We start from the raw sequence: 25,208 nt of genomic DNA, 5'->3' as shown, positions 1-25,208 counted from the left end.
AGGTCTTCAGTACTGTGGCTGGTATGTTGTCAGGGCCCGCAGTCTTTGCAGTATCCAGTACCTTCAGTTGTTTCTTGAAATCACATGGAGTGAATTGAATCGGCTGAAATCTGATATCTGTAACACTAGGGACCAATGGAGGAGGCCGAAATGGATCGTCCACTCAGCACTTCTGGCTGAAGCTTGTTGCAACTGCTTCAGCCTTATCTTTTACACTGATGAGCTGGGCTCTTCAACCATTGACAAAGGGAATATTTCTTGTATCTCATTTTTAGCTCTGCCTGTGCAGTTCCTGGAATGCCTTCCTGCACTCTCTGTTGAACTAGGATTGATCCACTGCCTTGGTAGTAATGGTTGAGTGAGGGATGTACCTGGCCATGAGGTTCCAGATTGTGATGGAGTACAATTCTGCTGCTGTTGATGGCCCACAGCGCCTCATGGATGCCCCGTATTGAGCTACTGTATCTGTTCAAAGCTTGTGCCATTTAACACATGATAGGGTCATGCTGTTTAGATGAGACTTTGTGTTCTCTCTGATCATTCCTACTGATACTGTGATAGACAGATGCTGCAGAAAGATTGGTGAGGATGATGTCAAAGTTTCTTTTTTGCTGGTTCCCTCTCCACCTGCTGTAGACCCAATCTAGCTGCTGCGCCCTTTTGGACTCAGCCAGTTTGATCATTAGTGGTGCTCCTGAGCCACACTTGGTGAAGAACATTGAAGTCCCTCACTGTAATAACTCAGGAAGCCTGACTGGAAAGGAACACAGTTTTTTGTTGAACACTGAAATGGAGCCACTAGCCATGTACTAGTCTGAGGCCGGGATGGAGTCCTGCAGACCCTCCCCTGGATATTTTCTGTTTGACCGCTGGAGCAGGTGGGACTTGAACCAGGCCAAGGGCTCAGGTGATGAGTTCCAGCTGGGCAAGGCTGGTACCAAGGGAACTCATACTTCACAAGCACACAGCAAGATAAATCAGTGATCCCAATGGGACTTAAAGGGATTCTCACATCCACTCAAAGTATATTCTGCACCCTTATCAAATTTGGTGCTTCCTATTGTTTAGCTTGGAGGAATGCTGATTCACCAGCCTAAGGGACATAAAATATGGTAATCCAGCAGGAGCAATCCTTACCTGGAGCTTCTGGTCCAGAGTTACAAACCCTCCCCCTACTTTGCCCCAAAATGCCCTTTATTTCTTCTTTATCTCCTGCTGTTTCCATTTCCTCTGAATTTGCTGGGACATAATATTATGGTCACTGACAGCCTTATGGTATCACATCAAAATGGCCATTTCTTTTGAACATGTGAACCCATTTCATGAACGATTTGGAACAGAAGGCGGCCACACAGCCCCCATCGAGCCTATATGGTTTCTCAATAAAATCATGGCTGTCCTGAGTTTAAATTCAACACCAATTTCACCAGTCCCTCCGGAGAGGTTGGAGAATTTGTGGCTGTTTTACTTGGAATGGAGGAGGCTAAGAGGAGGTTTGAAAGAATATTTCAAAATCATGAGTGGTCTGAACAGAGAGGGAGAAACTGTTCCTGCTTGTAAACAAATCAAGTACGAGAATTTTAAAACATTTCACAAAAAATGACGAATGTGAACTGAGAAACCCCTTTCTCACACAGTAGGTAGTTATAGTATGGGACACACTGTCTGGAGATGTGGCAGGTTCAGTTACATGGAATCAAGAGGGAGATTGTTTCAATTTGAGTAACTGTTCAATGTGCGGGGATGGGGGAAAACGGCAGGAGAGTAGCACTGTGAAAATGTTCAGAGACAGATGGACTGAATGGCCTCTTTCTGCATTGGATCAATTCTGTGATTCCTGCCTACCATTCACCTTTCAGCCACTTGCTTATCAAAACAAATATCCAATTCTGCCTTAAAACTAGTCAGCAATTCTGCTTTCACCGTCTCTTGAGCAAGAGAGTTCCAAAGACACTTAGCCCCCTGTGAGAAACAAATTCTCCTTCCCAATGCGCGTTATTTTTCAGCCGTAACTTCCTAGTGACCTATGAGCACAGCAAGCCGTTTATTCATAGGACGGGGGCATCACAGCCAAGCCCAATTCTGATTTAGTGTGACCACTTTATTTTATGTGTATTTTGCAGCAATGATCTGACTTTTTAGAAATGTTTCCATGGAATTTGAGTGTCTGTGGCAAGACAAGCAGTTATTTCTCATGACCCATAGCCTTTGAGGAAGGGAAGACGGACTAGTAACCCACAGCCTCCTGATCTCCCAATATGATCAACTTTGAGGGGAAGCCCAGAGTTGCAGTGCTAACTTTTGTCTAGTTGATTTTAGCCTCACTGCGAATCCTCTTGCAAGGATGCCTACTCTCTCTCTGTCTCACTGCACACCCCCAGGTCATCTCGTCTGCCCTGAAGCTCTTCAACCATATCCTGAAACAGACTCGCTGTCCTACCTGCCAATCTTCCTTCCCACCTATTCACTCCACCCTTCTCTCTGACCTATCACCTTTATACCCACCTGCACCCACCTATTGGACTCTTAGCTACCTTCTCCGCAGCCCGACCCCCCCCTCCAAATTTGTATCTCCACCATGGAGGCTCCCAGCCTCATTCCTGATGAAGGGCTCCTGCCCGAAACGTTGATTTTCCTGCTCCTCGGATGCTGCCTGACCTGCTGTGCATTTCCAGCCCCACTCTAATCTTGACTCCGATGACCAGCATCTGCAGTCCTCACTTTCGCTCAGAGTGGTCTGGGGTCAAGGCCTGGTGTGGACTGGAGGCTAGCTGCCAGTGTGGTCTGGGTTGGAAGACTGGTGTTCTGAACTTTCATTTCTGCAGTGCTGGATTTTTTTTATTTCTCTATTTTCTAAGATTTTGTAACTAAAGAAGCTGTATCTGAGCACCTCTGTAGCTAAGATGCCGCTATAGTTGGCGACTTATAAACTTCTCACTGTCTTCATAGAGTCATAGAGATGTACAGCATGGAAATAGACCCTTCGGTTCAACTCATCCATGCCGACCAGATATCCCAACCCAATCTAGTCCCACCTGCCAGCACCCGGCCCATATCCCTCCAAACCCTTCCTATTCATATACCCATCCAGGTGCCTCTTAAATGTTGTAATTGTACCAGCCTCCACCACATCCTCTGGCAGCTCATTCCATACATGCACCACCCTCTGTGTGGAAATGTTGCCCCTTAGGTCTCTTTTACATCTTTCCCCTCTCACCCTAAAGCTATGCCCTCTCGTTCTGGACTCCCCCACCCCAGGAAAAAGATTTTGTCTATTTATCATACATTTGCGTACATGTGACAACAAAGCTAATTCAATTCAGATCAGAAAAATACTCTGGGAATAGCATTTCAAATGGCAGCTGGCAGAATTTAAAATCAGTTGATTATTAAATGGAATTTAAAAACTGGCCTTACAGTCTGTACGGTTCACTAATGTATTTTAGGAAAGGAAATCTACAAATCTGTGCCCGGTCTGGCCTCCATGTGACTATAGACCATGTCAATGTGATTGACACTTAACTGCCTGAAATGGCCCTCATGAGGCCACTCAGTTGTTTTAAAGTGCTACAAAAATTCAACAAGGAACATGTTTATCCTGCAGCACTGGCTGTACCTTAGTGAGATGCAGCTGAACAATAAGCTGCTGGTTCCCACCAACGTGACTTAGCGGCACAGTGCTAATGTTGACTGCTGCACATTGTTATTTTGTTTAGAAAAGATTTAACTCATCTGGTCTTCATATTTAATCAAAAGGATCTCTCTTTTCCTCCCATCATGATTTAGCTGAAAATGCTGAAAAATCTAAACTCTTAAATCCAACAGTGTGATTTTAAAAATGCTTTCATTGTTAAATACATCAGAATAATAAATTTTTTGTTATCATTCCCAAGCAAAATAGGAACACTCTCTTTGGATTCAAGAGACCTAAGCTTTCCCTTGGCTAAATTTGAAAAGCTTCACCCAACTATACACAGTGGTGTTAAAGTTTGGTGTTAGTTTGCCTTTGTCTTAGAAAATGATGGAGACTAAGATCACTGTTCCTTTTGAAGTTAAAGTTAATGGATGGGCATGAAGACAGTCTGGGGCAGTAGGATTTGTTTTACTTTAGAGGAGCCAATAACCAAATGGTACTATCGGTACAGTATTAATCATAATGTGGAAGTAGGCCGTTGAGCCCACACCAACCCTGCATACAGTATCCCACCACCATCCCTGTAGCCCTGCATTTCCCATAGCTTGGATATATGGACAACTTAACATGTCTAATCCACCTAACCTGCACATCTTTGGACTGTGGGAGGAAACCAGACCATCTGGAGGAAACCCGTGCAGGCAATGGGAAAACATGCAAACTCCACAAAGACAGTCACCTGAAGCTAAAGTTGAACCTGAGTCCCTAGCATTGTAAAACAGCAGTGTTAACCATTGTACTACCATGTCACAATCTAGACATCCAGATCATGATGTGAGTGCCTGTCAAGGCTGATGGCGGAATTTGAAGTCAGTGAAAATCTGGAATTACGTGTCTAATGATGACCATGAATCCACTGTCAATTTGAAGCCATCTGGGTCACTAATATCCCTTTAGGGAAGGAAGTCTCCCATTCTTACCTAGTCTGGCCTACATGTGACTCTAGGCCCACAGTAATTTAGGTGACCCTGAACTGCCCTCCAGGCAGTTAGGGACAATAAATACAAAGGAAAAAAGTGAGGGCTGCAGATGCTGTAGATCAGAGTTAAAAAGTGTGGTGCTGGAAAAGCACAGCAAGTCAGGCAGCATCCGAGGAGCAGGAGAGTCAACATTTCGAGCATAAGCTTTTGCCTGAAACGTCGACTCTCCTGCTCCTCGGATGCTGCCTGACTGGCTGTGCTCTCTCAACACCACACGTTTTGACAATAAATACTAGGTAAAAGCATGACTGCAGACCTAGTCAGCAACACTCATATCATTAAAAAAACATTGTTCTGCTGTGAAGACCTGATGATCTGACTGGTCATCACAGTGGCTCAGTGGTTAGTATTGCAACCTCAGCGCCAGGGATCTGGGTTCGATTCCAACCTCGGGCGACTATCTATGTGGAGTTTGCGCATTCTCCCCGTATCTGCGTGAGTTTTCTCCGGGTACTCTAGTTTCTTCCCACAGTCCGAAGATGTGCAGGTCAGGTGAATTGGCCATGCTAAATTGCCCATAGTGTGAGGTGCATTAGTCAGAGGGAAATGGTCTGGGTGGGTTACTCTTCAGAGGGGTGGTGTGGACTTGTTGGGCTGAAGGGCCTGTTTCTACACTGTAGGAATTCTAATCTGATCCCAACTGTGAATTAGGATTTTAGTGGTCTACACTGAGTTTGTTGTGACTGGGGATCACTGGGAGAAGGAAACCCAAAGAGCTGAAGCTGAAACTAAACGTTTCTAGTTTTGTATAAGAATTTTTGAGTCTTTATAAAGGTGTCCAGATGTAGATAGAGTTGCACATGATTCAAGGTGACAAGAAGTTACATGTAATGGTACATTCATGTATAGTACCTTTGCAATATTATTTGTATGTTCTGTGCTAGGTGCTTGTGTGGAATTGCAAGACCAGAAGGCCTAAGATTCATCATTAATCCACACCGAGTTAACAGGTCCCTTCCAAATGATAATAGAATTGTTGACCGTGAAGGGCTGGTGTGGACATGATGGGCCAAATAGCCTCTTGTTGCACTGTATGCACTATAACACTTGTGTGATTCTGTGAATCCTGGATTTACCACAGAGGGAGCAGAATCTATTTGTGTCCACCTGTCCAGAGACCTCAGGCTGAAACATGCAGTGTAGGTAGTCCAAGTCCATCCTGACTTGGAAATATATTACCGTTCCTTCACTGTTTGCTGGGTCAAAATCCTGGACTTCCCTCCCGAAGGGCATTGTGGGTCAACCCACAGCACATGGACTGCAGCGGTTCAAGAAGGCAGCTCACCCCCACCTTCTCAAGGGCAGTTGGGTATGAACAATAAATACTAGCCTTGCCAATGGCCACATCCTCTGAATGAATCAAAGTTAATCAGGAAAGGATGGGTCTTTGCTATAATACCTTCCACAGTTGGACGGTTTGTCCAGCTTGATGTATGGGCATTGGGGATGCCCCCAGGAGGAGAAAAGAGAAAATCAGGGGGACCATGGAGCTATTTTTAACAACCCTTAGTTGACATTACTGGCTTCATGCTAAAGCTGTGCTGGAAAAGGAGGATAAATACCAACAGAGAGGGCTGTTTGAGGGATAAAGATCACAGTTGTGCATTGGAAAATTTGAGGGAGGTGGGGTGAGGGGGAGGGTGGTGCGGTTGGAATTGCTTCTAGGGAGAAAATTAGTTTAAAGATTTTGAGAATATAAAGGCTGCTCTCTTTAGCGCAGGTGTTGTGCGTGTCAGTTCCCAGGCTAGTTTATTGCTTGATTTCCCCTTCTCCCTCACAGCACCAGCTGTCTTTATATCATTTCCGTATGGCTCCTTTGTCTTTATAACAGGTTACAGATTTCTGTTTGTCCATGTTTGAACACATATTTGAATAAGTATTCACTTATTCCTGCATCGCATGATTGAGCATTCCTTGTGCAGGATGTGGACAGGTTTCACATTCTTGGCTGCCTGCTTCCTATCTCAGTATTCAGCCGTGTCAGCATGGTGAATCAAATGATTCAGCACATCCACATCACAATGCATCTCATTAGTAATGCTGCTTTCGATAAAGAAAGAAACAAATTCCATTTCTACAGTGTTTTATCGGTTCTCTCAAATGCCTCTCCAACACTTCTCATACAATGGACTGTGTTAACTATATTACCGTTGTAGCTAATCATGGCAACTGTTTTATACACAATAAGCTCCCACAGACAGCAGTGAAATGAATGATTAGTTCATAGTGTTTGGTGTGGATGATGTTCACCAGAAACTGGGAGAGTATTCCTACTCTTCTTCCAAGATGGCTCTGAATTCTTTTACGTCCTCCCTGACAGGGCAGATGGGAGTCTCAATTTAGCATCGTGTCCAAATGTCAGTGTACCTGATGGTGTAACACTTCCCTGATACTGCATGGGAGCCAGTCTGGGTTTGATGCTCCAATTCCGGATTTTAATGCAGGGGCGACTGGCAGATGAGGCTGTTTGCCTTCCAGCTGTCCCTCTCCAGTGTAAATGCTGGTGTTCAACTCCCTCTCCTCCACCTTCATTCACCCAGCTTTTGTCATGTCACTGTCTGAGGTTGGACTGTGGGCTACATGCTGCAGGACCAGAGATCTCTCTGGAGAGTGAATAGGAAGGGGAACTCCAGCCCCATTTATTCTCCTCTTGCGGACTTATTGTACTAATGTCCACCCTGACTGGGATACAGCAAAGAGCAGTCTTGCAACCTGCAGTCTCCCATTGATTGATTTTTAGCATCACAATTAAAAAAGTGTTATAATCAACATTTTCTCCTGCTCAAGTAGGTTCTCATTTTGTTTAGTAGATTCGAGATGTTTGCCTGTAGCCTTCTCGAACATGAATTTACAAGTGAATTACAAAAAGGTGCATGGCGCATAAATTAGACTCCTTAATGATTTCTGAATTGCTTCCAACTCTCTTGATATTCCCTCTTGTAACACCCAGAGAGAAACAACTGGCTGTCTACTCTAATGCTGCAGAACCACCTTCTGATGCCACCTGGAGTTTGAATGTGTTACGTCCGTGCACACACTTACATCTATTTCTGAGCACACGGTTTTCCTCGCTCTATTCTTCTTGCCTACACCCCTAGATTTACCACCCGCAAGCTTTCCCTAAGCCTTCTTCCCAAGTTTTCTCCCTGAGTTTTCTCCGCTCCATCTCTGAACTACCGTACAGAACACAGCCTCTCAACCTGCCCTCCTGTTATGTTACCAACTGATGATAACAAAACTGAACAACAGGGATAGGCTGAACAGGCTGGAGCTGTTTTCCCTGGAGCGTCGGAGGCTGAGGGGTGACCTTATGGAGGTTTACAAAATTATGAGGGGCATGGATAGGATAAATAGACCAAGACTTTTCCCTGGGGTCGGGGAGTCCAGAACTAGAGGGCATAGGTTTAGAGTGAGAGGGGGAAGATATAAAAGAGACCTAAGGGGCAACTTTTTCACGCAGAGGGTGGTACATGTATGGAATGAGTTGCCAGAGGATGTGGTGGAGGCTGGTACAATTGCAACATTTAAGAGGCATTTGGATGGGTATATGAATAGGAAGGGTTCGGGGGGATATCGGCCAGGCGCTGGTAGGTGGGACTAGATTGGGTTGGGATATCTGGTCGAGTTGGACTAAAGAGTCTGTTTCCATGCTGTACATTTCTATGACACTAATTCTGATCACAGAGTGAACGCTGGCTTTATTGACTATAAGTGTTATTTTTAGAATTTGCTTATCATGGTGGTCAGTCACTGAACATATTCATGAAAGAACATCGACATTTATTACACAGAGGTAAGGAACATATAAAGCTATATTTGACAAATTGGAAATATCTGATCCTGAATAGCTGTAAAAAAAATTCAACCCTTTTTCCCACCAGTATCTATTCAGCAGTTTTTGTCAAACTTTAACCCACTGTGACGCCATTTCAATGTTTGAAATTTGTCAGCACCTTGGATGAAAGCTGGGGGGCGGGGGAGGAGAGAGAGAGAGAGAGAGAGATATGTGAGGGAAGGGGCATAGACCTCCACAATAGCCAATACCTGTACTTCTAAAGAACGTGTGACCTAACTTGCTGTCGTAACCTCTGTTTAGGAACCCTTCTTCACAGGCACTCAGTTCCAGTGAAGTATCAGTCCTCTCTTCACACTCTCATTCATACTCAACTGACAAGATCATGAGCACTTTCTTTCAGCGAATCTATGCGCAATCACCAAACGTGATTCTCTCTGTTACCCTGAGATAGACAAACACAGGCCAACTCACTAGAATTAGGGGGGCGAAGCCTCAAAGTAAAGAGGCTCACAACAAAAAAAACTGCTTGTCTACCTCAAAATTAGGGGAAGCAGATTGAAGACTGAGCTGAGGAGGAACCTCTTCATCCAAAGAGTTGTGAATCTGTGGAATTCCCTGCTCAGTGAAGCAGTTGAGGTTACCTCATTGAATGTTTTTAAGGCAAAGATAGATTTTTGAGCAGTAAGGAGTTAAGGTCTATGGTGAGAGGGTGGGTAAGTGGAGCTGAGGTCATGAAAAGATCAGCGATGATCTTATTGAATGGTGGAGCAGGCTCGAAGGGCCAGACGGCCTACTCCTGCTCCTAGCTCTTATGGCCTTCTAAGGAAATATTTCTGAGCTTTCTCCAGACATGTCTACTTGGACTGCTAAAGCACCTTAAATCTTTTTTCCAGCTCTGATGTTCTGGAAATTGTCTCCATATAGCAACATTTAAGAGGCATTTAGACAGTGATACGGATATGCAGGGAATAAAGGGACATGGGCCATGTACAGGCAAATGGGATCAGTTTGCAATGACATCATGATCGTGCAGGCAGGGTGGGCCGAAGGGCCTGTTCCTGTGCTGTACTGTTCCATATTCGATGTAAAACTAAATGGTCTTATTGCTGTTAATGACCTTTTCTCTCTGAATTGGACTTGCTTGTGATCCCTCTCCATCTCTCTCACTGGCTCTTAAATGTGAAACTAATAAACTAATAAAGTTAGATATTATCTCACCAGGTAACTTTTCTAATCATTTATCTTAAGTCACATGATGTTTATGGAAGTACTATTTTGACTCATTGCTGATCCTCAAAGTAACCTTCACAGACCTGAAAACCAAAAGCTCATTTACTTTAGAACTTACTTTAGAACCCTCATTTTCAAATAATAACATATTATGGACCTTCAGCTTTCTCCTGCAAGCTATCTCTATTCCCACTTACTTTCCTGGCCTGAAGCTGTGGCTTCATGCCAGTGTGAGATATGCTCAGTTACCAATGCCTTCCCCCAGGCTGCTTCAGCTATGCAAGTAGAACGGCTTGTAGGGGATCATGACGGTAGTTGTGAACAATTCTGTTTTGCAGAGTATCACAATCCGACCAGATTACTTCAAAAAAACAATAACTTGCACTGGTATAGTGCTTTGTGTGTCATCTCATTAGGAACATACTGGAAGAGCTGTAAGGTTCATCCCCTGTGGTTATGTCCATTTGAGCAGCTGGACAGGCCTCAGTTTAATATTTATTCAGCAACTCAACACCTCTGGAAGAGCGAGCTCCAGCTAGGCTTTGTCTTTATGCCGATTGACCTCTGACTCTGAGGTGAAAGTGCAGCCCCCCCCGAGTCATGCCTGGTGCAGCAGAGGTCCCTGAAATCGTCACCATGAATTGTAACCCCGGGTATGTAGAGGAGTCTGATCCTGGTTGCTTATTTAGGCTTGATTTTTATTTCCCCGGTACCTGCACAGGCAGTGATGATCTGGAGATTACAGCACAGCCACACGAGCCACGAGTGATCCACTGACCCGCTGAGACCTGGTGGAAGCTCATCATCCTCTGTCAGGGAGCGTTCACTTTCACTACCCCCAATCACACTGGGGAATCCATAAAGTACTGAGCTTTCATTTACAATTCCCAAGCATCCCAGGAGCATTATTGCTGCTCCAAGGTGTTGGTGAGCAGCAACACGTTCCTTTTTCAGTTTGACACAAACACAAAAACCAAGCAGGGATATTTCCCTCAACACGACTGGGATGCCAGGCTGGGTAAGTGGAGAATACTTGGGCCTCCCACAGGCCAAGTGAGCACGTTCCAGTTCTAAAACTCTCCCCTATACTATACCTCAGAGGTGAATAAGGCTTAGCTGTAGCTGCATGTGGTTTTGAGGGAACTGCTTTTAAATCCACACACAAAAACACATTCACTCATGTGCGCACACACACACATATACACACGTGCACGCACCCTCACACTCTCTCCTTCTCACTCTCTCACACACAGTCCCAATCTGTCACATGGTCATACACTCTCACTCACACTCTCTCACGGATACAGTCTCTCTCACACATGCATGCACGCACGCCCTCGCATGCTCACACTCTCATATACTTTCTTACTCTCACACTGCCTCACTCTCTCGCACAGGCACATACACACATACTCATACAGGCAACATCTGAGGAGCAGAAGAATCGATGTTTTGGGCAAAAGCCCTTCAGATGCTGTGTGACCTGCTGTGCTGTTCCAGCATCACTCTAATCTTGACTCTAATTTCCAGCATCTGCAGTACCCACTTTCACACACTCATACACCCACATGCGCACTCTCTCTCACACACACTTTCTCGCACTCTCTCTGTCACATACACATTACTACACACTTGCACACATACTGTCTCATGCGTACTCTCATACATATACACACACACACACACACACACACACACACACTCTCACTCTCAGACACTGCTGTCAAAAAGCTGAGTGGGAATTCTTGTACACAGCTAGCACTCAATCTGGGTCCCCTCTGATCCATTCCCATTGATTATTGCAAAGGAATCTCAGATCAACCGGACATTCATGCAGTGCTCCTCAATCTCTCAGACTGGGCCACCTTGCACTCTGGTTGTGTCAACGTGGAGCATCCTTTATGGCAGTTATGGTAGTTTAGCTGAATCATAGGGAGCCCATAAACCCAGACCTGTTTTATAAATTGCAGTTCTTCAGTAGAAATGGTCTAGGGAGGGCAGAGAAATGTAGTAGAGTTCTACATTTCTATCTGATGATTCCTGCCGGGTAAGGCTTTTATCCGATTTGGACATAACCTTTGTGCTGTCCCATGTAGCTCACTAACCTTCCAGTGATCACTTCAACTTTAAAATTCTCCTCCTTGTATTTTAATCTCTCTATTCCAACACACCCTCCTCCGTTTTTAGTATAGCACCAACTCATGCAGTACTTCCTTTGAACAGTCTCTGCTACACATTGCTCCTTCTGTGTCTCCAATGGAGGATTTTCCTGAAATCCCATCAGTCTTCCTCACTTCCTGAATGGCCCTCTTGTGAATTCCATTTCTTTCATCAGCTCACCAATATCTCCTTTTCCAGCTCGCCATCTGTTCCTTTCCTTATGCTGGTGTGAAGCACTTTGGGGCTTCCTAATGTCAGAGACATTGTATGTTCCAAATGGTGCTGCTGCTGCTATTGGTGGTTGTTGAAACTGTCCAAACGTACACAGGATGGCAACTGGCCCAGGTTACCAGAGAACAGCTGCTGCCAGGTGAACCATACGTTGGCATGGGGCCCAACTGTCAGGGGAGGGAGAGAGAATGATAGCAGAATGGCTTTACTTCAGGTACACTCCACTGTGTCCCTACGTGATGCACATTCCAACTGCGGCACAGCATGAAGCCTGCAATACACTTGAAACAAATGGGATCACGTTAGCATCTTCTTTTAAACAGGTGTTCCTATTGACTGATTTCTGAAGTGATTTGCAGATTAGACAGTGCTTAGACTTTTAGATTATTTCAGCAACAATTTGCATTGATATAGGACCTTTCATTTAGGGGTATTATTTAGCAAGTGCTTTGACACGGAACCACATCAGATGTATGGGGAGAGTTTCTATCATCTTGGCCACCGAGTGTCTTAATTTCAGAGAGAGAGGCAAAGAGCACAAAGAAACGAGAGAAAGACTTGGCTTTATGTAACCCCAGTCAACTACCTTGTAATGTACTCGCACATGACAAGCACCCAAGAAAGGCAATATGGTAATGACCAGATCTGTTTTTGTGAGGTTGATTGAGGCTTTAGTCCTCTGCTGCTCTTTTCTGTAGATCTTTTACGTCCATTTTGAAGAGCAGATGGAGTTTTGGTTCAACTCATATTTGACAACAACGTCTCCAACAAAGTGGTAGTCACTCACTGAAGAGTCAGACAAAGTTTTTGAAATCTCTGGGAAAGAACTCAAGAGTTTGGAGCTGTTTATTGGTGGGATGAGTAAAATTAGAGATGTGGAAGAGATCAGAATTGGATGAACTCGGATCTCAAAGGGTTGTACGTTTGAACAACCTTCTGAGGTTAGGGAAGGACAGGTGTGAGATAGGGTCTGGAAACAAGGTCTGGAATTGGAAATTGGAGGTGTTGCTGTATGGGAGCCATCAGGGGAGAGATATCTGATCAATACTTGATGTGACTTGGAGTATGGATGAGGTTTTCATCGAGCTGTCATGTGTTGAAGATGGACAACAGGAAAAGATTGGAATAGTTGAGTCTGTGGGTAATAAAAGCACTCCCATGGGTTTCAGCAGCAGAAATGCTAAGGCACACCAACAGGACGGAACAGCTCACCCTGATTCTCTTAAATCACTTCTTATGCCTTTGAAAATTCCTCTTTTTGCCTCCAGCTTGATCACTGTGGGGATGGGGTCAAGGTTGAAGAGCCTCTTTGCTGGGATCCCACCAATTGCTTCCAGTGACTCCTGTCTGGGAATAATGTCATCAGGCTGAGCTGTGATTTTTTTCCATTTTCAGTAATACACCAACAATTGTACATATTTATGTAAATCTCTGTGTACCCTTGCCCCCTCACCATTATGTGACAATGCTAATTCTGAAAAGCACTGTTCCTCTGACAGTAACCTCTAACGCATCTCCCCCACCCTCTGCCCCACTAACGCACTGGAATAAACAGCAGTGACTGCACAGAGACAGTGTTTGTAACTGGATGAGGATCAGCCATTCAGTGTCCCTGTGCCCCGACTCTCTCCTTTGTCCTCATTTCTCCAAACATTACCCTGTCAGCTTTTCAACCGGCACGTCATCTTGTTACACAAAGAGAAAAATCACCCTTTTCACAGCCATTTCAGGCTGTCAGTCAGTTGGCAGAACAATTGACAGCTGCTTCAGCCAGCATTTTTGAACTGTTGATTCCAGGCAAACCTGAAGCAAACATTTTCAGACCAGCTGGTACCTTCAGAAAATCAAGATTCAGATGATTTTATTCAGTGTTTATCTCCAAATAAAGTTGCTAAACGTGAATTTCTGGAAAGGGGCATCCCCAGTCTTTGCCTCCCATGAGTGTTTCCTTTCTTTGAGCTTAGCTGCTGCTGTAATTTTGAAGTCAGGAGAATTCTCTGATGTGAGGTGAACGGTTGCATTCTTAATGCTGCTGAGTGATCTCAGAGTCATGAGACTTGGGAATGACCTGAAACAAGTGATGATCTGTCCTCCATCTAGCAGTATTTGGGATTTTACTAAAACATGCTGTCTTTGTGATTTGACCTTATTTTCTGTGCATTACAGGAATTTACCTGTGCATGTTTATTAACAATGTGAAAGAAGTTGAGGATCCTGAGTCTGCAAGAAAGTAGACAAAAATCCCACCAAAGTTAAAGCAGACGGTATTTACTGAGAAATATGAGGTTCTCGGTGATGGTCGTCTTCTCTCAGTTTCACCTCGGCAGTCAGGTTTCCATTCCTGACGATAATGCTTATACTTTGAAAGTATGTTGCTGGGAAAGCACAGCAGGTCAGGTGGCATCCAAGGAGCTGGAGAAACAGCGTTTCAGGCATAAGCACAGACTCTTGACTCTAATCTCCAGCATCTGCAGTCCTCACTTTCTCCTAGATAATGTTTATGCACTTGGTATGCTGTGAGGAAAGTCATAATGTATGTTTCTAAAGGGTTAGATATAGAATCAAGCTCCATTTATTGTCCCCATCAAACACTCCCAGAACAGAGACAGAACATCGCAAGACACAAAGTAAAACTTCCTCTACACTGTCCGTATCAAACAGTCCAAGACAGGGACAGCACAGGGCTAGTTACAGAGTGAAGCTTCCTCTACACTGTCCCCATCAAACACTCCCAAGACAGGGACAGCACAGGGCTAGTTACAGACGAAAGCTGCCTCTACACTGTCCCATATCAAACACTCCAGGATATGTGCTGTGATTGGGAGATTTTGTGCAAGGATGAAGAACAAACTTATCTCCAAACACAAATCAATTTTCTAGTTAAACCGGAAGGGGCTAAATTCCTGAAAAGCTGCTTCCCAATTAAACAAACTGCCACAGGCCTTCCAGATAACCTTGGAAATTAATTATACAATGAAGTGGCAATCCTGAGGAAACACAGAGCTCTCCGATCTATCACTGTGTCAGCCAGTCTGTGCCTGCCTTTCTGACAGCAGCATGGAGCAGGCCCCCTCATTAAGCACAGATCATTTCCTAAGTGAGTTAATTAGGAGCTGGTGTCCCTTGGGTGCCTTGGCTTTGTAGTTTCTCTGATACTGTGTGAACAAGAGCTGCCAATCACACCAATAAAATGTAATCTCCAGACCAGCTCCTCCTGCAGTGACACATGGTGTTTTCCTGCCCCTGCTCACTGGCAAGGTCTATCATGTGAGAGTCGGCCTGGTGAATGGTGTTGAGACAATTTCTCTTGGTGAAGCTAGTAATGTTCAGTCTGATGAAAGGTCACAGACGTGAACCTTTTAACTCTATTCCTCTCTTCACAGATGGCACTAGAACTGCGCAATGTTTTTTGTTTCCATTTCAGATTTCCAAACTCTGCAGCTTTTTATTTTTGTCTTGATCCAATGGTCAAACTGTATTTTTGTCTCTGTTCACACGCAACACACATCCAGGCTTTTGTTATCTCCAGACACGTCTCTCCCACTGCTCACTTCATCAGCCTTTCCACCAGCGTTCCCTCGTAAACCGAGATCATGCCTCGGCTATGGGCAGTACACTTCCCTTTTATACCCCACTCTAATATATTCACTTTTCAGTTGAAGCCCATCTCTCTAGTGTCTTATTCACACACACTAACACTGAGCCATGTTTGAACACCATAGATAAACCACCTCACAGATTAGTTAAAACCTTGACCATGTTTAAATTGATTATTTTTCTGTTGTATATTTAAAACTTTCACACAGGTATAACTTCAGGACAACTGAACCTGCTTTAATGTGAAACAGGAGCTGCAGGATTATTACTTCGAAGTGTACAATTCAGTCCACTCTTTGATTTTGGTCTGAATATTAAAGGATCAAACTGAAAACGCCAACTCAAAGATTAATTCTCCTTTCTCTTCCAGACTTCGGCCCCTGATTTCTTCAGTACCTTCGAAAAAACCAGCAATTAACCCGGTAACAAGCCTTTACTTAGTTTCTATGGTATTTTAAAATGTCAAATCCTCTTATCACGGTTTTGCTGATGCCACTGATTGGGGGTCAGTGCTGAGGGACTGCAGACATTGGGGGTCAGTGCTGAGGGACTGCAGATATTGGGAGTCAGTGCTGAGAGACTGCAGATATTGGGGGTCAGTGCTGAGGGACTGCAGACATTGGGGGTGACTGCTGAGGGACTGCAGACATTGGGGGTCAGTGCTGTGGGACTGCAGACATTGGGGGTCAGTACTGTGGGACTACAGACATTTGGGGGTCAGTGCTGTGGGACTGCAGTTGTTGGGGTCACTGCTGAGGTCTGATGCTGTGGCACTACCTTTTTGCCACCGTTGGGGTGAATCATAGAATCCCTACAGTGTGGAAACCAGCCCTTCCGCCTAACATATCCACACCGACCCTCTGAAGAGTAACCCAACCAAACCCATTACCCTATATTTACCCCTGACTAATGAACCTAATCTGCACATCCCTGAACACTGTGGGCAATTTAGTATGGCCAACTCATCTATCCAGCACACCTTTGGACTGTGGAAGGAAACTGGAGCATCCGGAGGAAACCCACGATAACATGGGGACAACATGCAAATTTCACACAGACAGTCGTTCAAGGCTGGAATCGAACCTGGATCCCTGTAGTTCATTGCAGTGGGATTGCACTGAAACAAGGAGCCATTCCACTTTTATGAATCCAGGAAGGAAGTAAAGGAGGGAAGAGCAGTGCCATTTGATTCAGTGATGTAGGAAATGGAGAAGTTGTAAAGTTAGGTCATAGTCCCGAGTCCCAGTAATCAGTCTAGCTTGGGATCCCTGATGTCATTATATAGAGTAGCTGTGCGAACAGTTACAAAACCAGTCTGGGACGAGGAAGGTTACAAAATAAAATGGCTTCAAGAGGTGAACTTTGACAGCTACGTTCTCATCTGCAAGGTCCTCCCAATCCTACCCTCCTCCCTCCCATCAGCATTGTCCAAACCTCTGGTATAGGTGACATTCTGCTGTGTGTGTGTGTGTGTGTGTGTGTGTGTGTGTGTAATGCACACACACACACATACACATAGACAGACACATGCGCACACACACATATACATACGTGTACGTACACACACACACACACACACACACACACACACACACACACACACACAGTCTCCCACCAGGGTCATCTCCATTGTCAAAATAAATGAGGTTCAAGATTGTGATTGTTTCAAATCTTTTAATAAGTTAGCTTTTTTAAAAAAAATTATTCTAATGGATTAATTTGCATTGGTACATTTTAATAAGAATTTAAAAACATTTTAATTTTCAGACCCAATCTGATAAAGTACCTGGGGAATTGTGTTTTATTGCAATGGCTGCTGCTGATTACCGAAGATTAGCACACATTTTTCCTGATGTAACAGACAGGTAGTGTCAGTGATAATTAGTAAGAATTAAAGGTAACTGAGCATTGTTAAATTGTCAACTCATCCTAAATATTGTACACAGAGTAGTGATGTCTTCACATACACTATTGTATCTCAGCAACTCTTTGTCATAGTCATAGAGATGTACAGCATGGAAACAGACCCTACAGTCCAACCCGTCCATGCCGACCAGATATCCCAACCCAATCTAGTCCCACCTGCCAGCACCTGGCCCATAACCCTCCAAACCCTTCCTATTCATATACCCATCCAAATGCCTTTTAAATGTTGTAATTGTACCAGCCTCCACCACATCCTCTGGCAGCTCATTCCATACACGTACCACCCTCTGTGTGAAAACGTTGCCCCTTAGGTCTCTTTTATATATTTTCCCTCTCACCCTAAACCTATGCCCTCTAGTTCTGGACTCCCCCATCCCAAGGAAAAGAACTGGTTTATTTATTCTATCCATGTCCCTCATGATTTTATAAACCTCTATAAGGTCACCCCTCAGCCTCCAACGCTCCAGGGAAAAAAAACCCAGCATGTTCAGCCTCTCCCTGTAGCTCAAATCCTCCAACCCTGGCAACATTCTTGTAAATCTTTTCTGAACCCTTTCAAGTTTCACAACATCTTTCTAGTAGGAAGGAGACCAGGATTGTATGCAATATTCCAAAAGTGGCCTAACCAATGTCCTGTACAGCTGTAACATGACCTCCCAACTCCTGTACTCAATACTCTGACCAATAAAGGAAAGCATACCAAACGCCTTCTTCACTATCCTATCTACCTGCGACTCCACTTTCAAGGAGTTATGAACCTGCACTCCAAGGTCTCTTTGTTCAGCAACGTTCCCTAGGACCTTACCATTAAGTGTATACATCCTGCTAAGATTTGCTTTCCCAAAATGAAACACCGCATTTATCTGGTGACTTCAATCAAGCCAATCTAAGGAAGGTGTTCCCCAAGTACCACCAGAATATTACCTGCCCCACCAGCGGCCCAAACATTTTAGACCACTGTTTACACCACTGTGAAAGATGCCTACCCCTCATCCCCCCGCTTTCATTTCGGGAATTCCGACCGCAATGCCACGTTTCTTCTCCCGGCTCCTCAGTGGTCAGATCTGTAGCCCTAATCCAGTACTCCACCTGAGAGACCAGCAAGATGTTTGCTTAAGTCCCTGTGCTGGGTTATCCGATCGCAGAGGTTGAGATATCATATTTAATCCCAAGTGAGAGAAGCAGTGGACATGAGGACTACATATATACCCTGGAATTATAATATACGGCTAAGTGGTGAGGCAGCACTTTCATTTTCCCACCTGCCCTTGTCTGAGGTCATTTTTCCCTCAATCAGCCTTAACTGAGTAAAGCTCAGCTGTCTATCCAATACTCAATACATTTCTGTCCATGTCATAGAGTCATTCATATCCAAAGGCCATTCAGCCCTCTGTTACTGGACTGACTCGCTATTGAGCAACTCAGATCTATTTCCCCATTCTATCCCTGTACCCATAGAAATTTATTTTGTCGAGTTCCTATCCAATTTGAAATTATTCGCCATCTCCACTTCCAATATGCAGCATTTCCCCCCTGCCCCGAGTGGGCAGGGAGTTCCACGGCTTTACCACTAAGCTACTGTGTTTCCAAAAAAAGGTTCTTTCTTATAATAATTTAGCATTATTTGGCCAAAATAGAGTTGGAACTTTTTACAGAACAGAAACTGCATTTTGGCCCATCCTATGCACACTGGTCATTAATCATCCACCTATTCTAATCTCACTTTCCAGCACTTGACCTGTAGTGTGTGCATGTCATATGCTCTCTCTGTCTCAGGTTAAATTCTATTTGCCACTGTTCAACCCATCTGAGCAGCCTGTCTATATTGTTTTGTAAGGCTTTCCTCCTCACTATTTGCTACACCACCTATTATCATACCATCTGTGAGCTTAGTGATCATACCTTCTACATTCATTATTGTATACAGCAAAGGACCCAGCACCGACCCTATGGCACTCCATTGGAGACAGGCTTCAAGTCCTGAAAACACCCTTCAGCCATCTCCCTCTGCTTCCTGCTACTATCCCAACTTGGATCCAATTTGCCAACTTGCCCTGGATCCCACGGACTCTTCGCTTCTTAACTAACTAGACTTTATCACAAGACTTACTGCACTGCCCTCATCTACACACCTAGTCACCTTCTTGAAAAATTAAAATTTATTGGGCATGAACTCCATACAAAGCCATACTAACTATCCTTGATCAATCCTTACCTCTCCAAGTGGAGATTAATTCTATCCCTCACAAGGTTTCCATTAGTCTCCTCCCACTGACAATAGGCTCAGTTACCTGCTTTATCCCTACCATCTCTCTTGAATAATGGTAGCACATTAGTTGTCCTTCAGTCCTGTGTGGCCAGAGAGGATTTAAAAACTAATGCCAGAGCCCCTCAGTCTCCTCCCTCATCTCCTGCAGCAACCTTGGATACCTGTCATGGAGCCTGGACATTTATCCACCTCAAGATGCTAAAACCTGTCATATCTCTTTCCTCTCAATGCTAATGTGTAAGTATATCACGGTCCCTCTCCCTGGTATCTAGGGCAATTAGAGATGGATGGCCTACAAAGCCCATACCCCATAAATGAGTAATAAACAGAAACCTAACTAAATGGTACAATCTGAAAGTTTAGGCTTTAGAACATAAAACTGGAATCCTGCAATTAAAGCAATCAGAGTTTAGATCCAAGTGGTGCTGGAAAAGCACAGCAGGTCAGGCAGCATCTGAGGAGCAGGAAAATCGACGTTTCAGGCAAAAGCCCAAATTAAAGCAATCACTCTGTCTTGATTTAAAGTAGTCAGAGCAACTCAAGGTCCCCCAACAGAAATTGCTGGAGAAACTCAGCAGGTCTGGGAAGCATCTGAGCAGAGAAACAGAGTTAACATTTCAAATCCAGTGACCTTTCTTCAGAACATTGTTGAAACTATGTCACTGGAAACCCAGATGCTGCCACACCCTTTGAGTTCTCCAGTAGTCTCTGCTTCTTTCAGATCTTCATCATCCTCAGATCATTGTTTTATTAAAGATCTCCATGTGGTTGACACTTTGCTGAAGTACCCCAGGAATCTCTCCAGTATTAAGCACTGAAACTGTCGAACAAATTGACCACCTTTCACCGGCCTGGGGATATTTGGTACAATAAGCCATTAACAATTCACTGCAGTCACTGTCGGTCAGTCGACAACAAACCCAAGTCTTTACTCATCTCACCTGACATGTCCTGATGTAGTGTTATTCTTTGTTTTATACACGGCCTGCGAGCTAGCTTAGAATCCTAAAGTTGTTATATAAAATTAAGCCATTGTTGAGAAGAGGTGACGGAAACTCAACCTGTAGTGAGAGGGAAGCATAGGACACCTTGCTAAAAGACGGAGGACAAATTAAGAAACTGAATTGTGTTTGTGATTATGGTCCAGGAATCACATCAGGATTAGAATTGTGTAATCCTAACTCAGTCATGTTTGAAAACCACTCCTTGCTGAAGTCAGGTCTGGTGCCTGGATTAGAGGAGCTGTCCTCCAGACAACACAGCAACAGCTTGATGTAGTTATACTTTCAAAATCATTTTCGTCAACTTACTGTTCGTCAACTTACTGTTCATCAGCTTCTATCCCCAGTCTGCCCTGTTCCACTGCCAACGAGCCACCACAGTAATATAATCTCAGTAGAGGGGCTCTGGGAGTCCTCAGCATTCACTGTGCATCCCATTTTTCTGCCCCTCTATTTTTCTCTTTCTCCAAGTCTTTCTATCTCTATTTCTCTATCTATCCCTCTTGCTCTCTCTGCCCTTCTCTCTCTTCCCTCTGTCTCTGTTTCTGTTTCACTGTCTGTTTTTCTCTGTTTCTCCCCCCCGCCCCCCCTCGCTTTCTTTCTGTCTGTGTCACTCTATCTTTGTCTCTGTCTTGCTGTTGGTCACTCACGCTTGCGCTCTCTCTCTCTCTCACTCTCTGTCACACTCTCTCTCTCTCTCTCTCTCTCTCTCTCTGTGGTGTGTATAGGAGGCCCTCACACTGCTGCCTGTCTCTGAATGTGTGTGAAGGGCAGTCACTACGATTACACTGATGTATTTTCCATCCTGTGTCTCCTGCAGGGTCCTGACTCCGGACCTGGTGCTAGTCAGGTAGAGCAGCCTGTTGCAGTGCTGGTCGAGAGTGGCCCTGTGGTTTATAATGAGGACGAGGTGGAAGAGGAGGAGGAGGTGGAAGAAGAGGAAGAGAACTGCCTCAGTGCGCTGCAGCTTATCGGTGGAAATGGTAAGTGTTTTGAAAAAAATGTTCAAAGGAGAAAGGCTACAGAGGGACTTTAGAAGTTCAAAGGAGGTTTTGTGGTACAGTGGGCAATGTCCCTGATTCTGCACCAGAACTTCTGGGTTCACTTGGGACTTGATGATCACAGATGATGTGTTCATAACAAACACCAGATGAGGTATTAACATGTGAATCCTTCCAACAAATGCCAACAGCAGGCAGTAAAACTGTAGAGAGTCCTAGTCAGCTCTGTGTAATTTTATTGGAGGCAGTTCGACGAAGGTTCATTAGGATGATCTCTGGGATGGAAGGATTGTCTTATGAGCCAAGGTTAAATAGATTGGGACTCTACAAACATCCAGCTGCAAAGCACCTCAGAGCATTTTTCAGTTATAATTGAATTTGAGAGGACTATCCACTTGAGGGAGTGTGAGGCACCTGCAAAACTGTACCTTAGTCTGGGTTCATGTGTTAAGGAGGAGAAGGAAGGTAGAATCTGAGCAGGAAAAATGTGAGAGAGAACTTACACTTGTGGAAGGCTGACAGACTTTATCTTTCTCTTCAAGATTATGGCTTTGAAATGGAGGAGGATGATGGATTCTAAATGATGGAGGATGATGGTACTTTCCCGAAGGAGCAATGAAGCCGGTCGGAAAGTTGGGAGTGTTTCCTGTTCTGTTCAAGGCAGACAGCTTGGTGGCAGAGCCCCGTTCTCCTGCGTGACCGGCTTGATCCAGGAAAGCAGTCGCGAAAGCCTGGGAATGTCTGCCTGGCACGTGACATGATGACGGTTTTCAGGCATGTGTGACTGAAGAACTTTTTTTTGATCAGGAGCTATTTGAAAATGAAATGGCAACTCCTGGCTTTTTGAGTTTTTGTTTCCTTGTTTATTTTTTGTACAGAATTTGCTATTTATTACAGTTCATTTGAATAATTTAGTTTTTTTTATTCCTGTGTACCTACCATCCCGTGGAGCAGAGATGCTTGAAACAATAGGGTGTAGGAGCGATGGTTTAGAAACCTGGGAGACAAAACGTGGGAATGTCACGTGGGAATGCCAACTTGAAAAAAAATTCCACAAGTGCACCCACATTTCCATGTGCCTGGTTTTTACTGGAATTGGTGTGATAGCATGTCTCTAAATAATGAGCTGCTAATTTCCAATAGGCAGGGGTCTGCAAGAAGTCGTCATTGTCTAATCTGCTGAAGGTCCATTTTGTTGTTTGAAACCATGCAGAAATGATCAGTTATGTTCAGCAATAAGTCCTCACAGTGAGTGTGATGTCAGAGTGTCAGGGAGTACCCATGCCATCAGCTCAGTTACACAGGACGAAAATCCATGGCATCTTTATAAATTGTTGATTGCTGATTGTGGATTCACTGGTTTGAGTTGCTTTGATATCTTTTCTGTTCATTCCATAGGATCAGTGTTTTTCTATATAAAAAAATAAAAACGAACAAACTCAGGGGAGTTAGTGTTGTCAAATGAAGAGTGATCGGGGCCATTATAGATTTGATGCTTTTCTTGATTTGACCAAATTATGCCACATCACAGCTGTGTGAGACAAGCATGTGACATCAGATACAATGAGCCATTCCTGATATCAAGCGCTGTCTCTCTACAGCTTTGCAAAGTGCTAACAGAACCCTTTTCATATTATATTATGTAATAGCAGATTACATTTACTGCTCATTCTACACAGAGCAGCTGCAGCAGTTTTCCCAAACAAAGCTATTAAATCACACTGTTCATAAAGCAACGTGCAAGGTAGGGCGAATCTGTGCTGTCACTTGGTTTTCATTGAAGAATTAATGTGAGATGTGTGAGATTTCCACGCCAGCTTAAACTGTGGATAAGCAGCCAGCAGTACAAGTGTACACTGTGTCAGGAGAGAGCATAGACCGTGCTGTGCTATCACATACCAATCGCTAATACTGAAAGTAATTGTAAGTTTGGAATCCAGATAAAAAACAAGTGATTGTGAATCTGAATCCCATTAAATGGTTGTTTCCCGTTAAAGTTGGACAAGTTGTCAGTTCACCTTCATCTTTTCTTCCTTGGTGATTAAAAATAATAATTACCTGCTTTGGCATCAATTTGGAATTAATACCTAATATTGTGAACAACAAATCCATCCATGTCTTCACCTTCAATTCCTGTGTGGACCTGACAAATTATTCTCTGTTGGCTGGCTATAAAATGCAAAAAAAAATTCAAACTGAAATTCTTAAAAAATGTGGCTGAAGGAATGCATTGAGTTTCTTCTCAATCCATAGATTTTTTTCAAATAAAGACCTACAATTTATATACAGCATTTACAGTCTCGGGAATCTCCAAAGCACTTGGATGTCGTTGCGTATTTTTCAAAGTGTTGTTTCTGTTGAAATCGCAGAAATGAGATAATGAGCTGATACTGGTGCTTTTTAATTATGTCATATATGGAAGATCTCTTGGCCCAGGGCTCTGTGAGGATCTTCCCTGTTTTTTTTTTAATAGAGCTGCAAGTTATGATTGAGGCTAGATGTATGGATGATTGCTGTGGTCCACAGGTCAGAATATAAAATAAAAGAACTCCTTACAGAAACTGAGATGACCAACTAAATATCTTATCGATATCAAGTTTCAATCTACAACATCTATCAAATGAATAAACACAATTAGTGATTGATTGTCAAAGCAAGCTTAAACGATGAAGATGCAATAATTGGTTAACACCCACATGGAATAAGATAGATGAAAGAATGCTTATCCCTTGAAGTTTTCCCCAAATGTACGCGCAAGCAATACTCGCTCTCTCTCTTCAGAAAAAAAAAATGCCAGTAACAGATTTCTTTGACAAGATTGACTTTCTGAAGAAAAGACACTTTGGCCAATGGATTATTCTTGAAGGTAAAAGAATAAGAATTAGAATGTTCCAGAGTCCATCATTGTGATGTTCTGGCATGTATGACAAAATCACTCATCACGTCACACAGTTATCTCAGATCCAGCTTTGGCAGGAAATACAGTTGTGAGATATTCCTTCAATCCCACATTGTCCACAGCAAATAGATTTCATCCTGAGTTCAGCGAGAGGGTTTTCCCTTGAGAACTGAGAGAGATCGGCTGTACTGCTTGTTCTTTACAAACATTCCTCCAACTTCGCTTGTTGTTAGCAGGCTTTCTTCCAACAGTGATAGATATCAAGTGTCTTTGTAACACAAAGATCTTTAACTTCCATCTGAGAGGGAACAAACACCCTTGGCATAGTGTCTCATTTGAAAGATGGTACCTCCGAAGTAACAGCAATCCAGTTCCACAGCGGCTGGGAGTTCTCATGCACCTACTGCCCTTGCCCTTTGTTGTG

The 25,208-nt window shown here is 43.9% G+C and overlaps 1 protein-coding gene across 1 annotated transcript in view; it reads left to right on the top strand.

Moving 5' to 3' along the window:
- Positions 1 to 24,397, top strand: part of brf1b (BRF1 RNA polymerase III transcription initiation factor subunit b) — a 475,772-nt gene extending 451,375 nt beyond the window's left edge. The window contains exons 16-18 of the mRNA XM_060829498.1: positions 16,059 to 16,110; positions 21,705 to 21,867; positions 22,428 to 24,397. Of these exons, the coding sequence (XP_060685481.1) occupies positions 16,059 to 16,110; positions 21,705 to 21,867; positions 22,428 to 22,465 (253 nt within the window). The 3' untranslated portion in view covers positions 22,466 to 24,397. The remainder of the gene's footprint in view (positions 1 to 16,058; positions 16,111 to 21,704; positions 21,868 to 22,427) is intronic.
- Positions 24,398 to 25,208: the final 811 nt, after the last annotated feature.

Source organism: Hemiscyllium ocellatum, chromosome 8 (genome assembly GCF_020745735.1).
Source record: "Hemiscyllium ocellatum isolate sHemOce1 chromosome 8, sHemOce1.pat.X.cur, whole genome shotgun sequence".
Classification (NCBI taxonomy): Eukaryota; Metazoa; Chordata; class Chondrichthyes; order Orectolobiformes; family Hemiscylliidae; genus Hemiscyllium; species Hemiscyllium ocellatum.
Note: the sequence above shows the minus strand (reverse complement) of the source record. Positions and strands in the feature narration are given on the sequence as shown.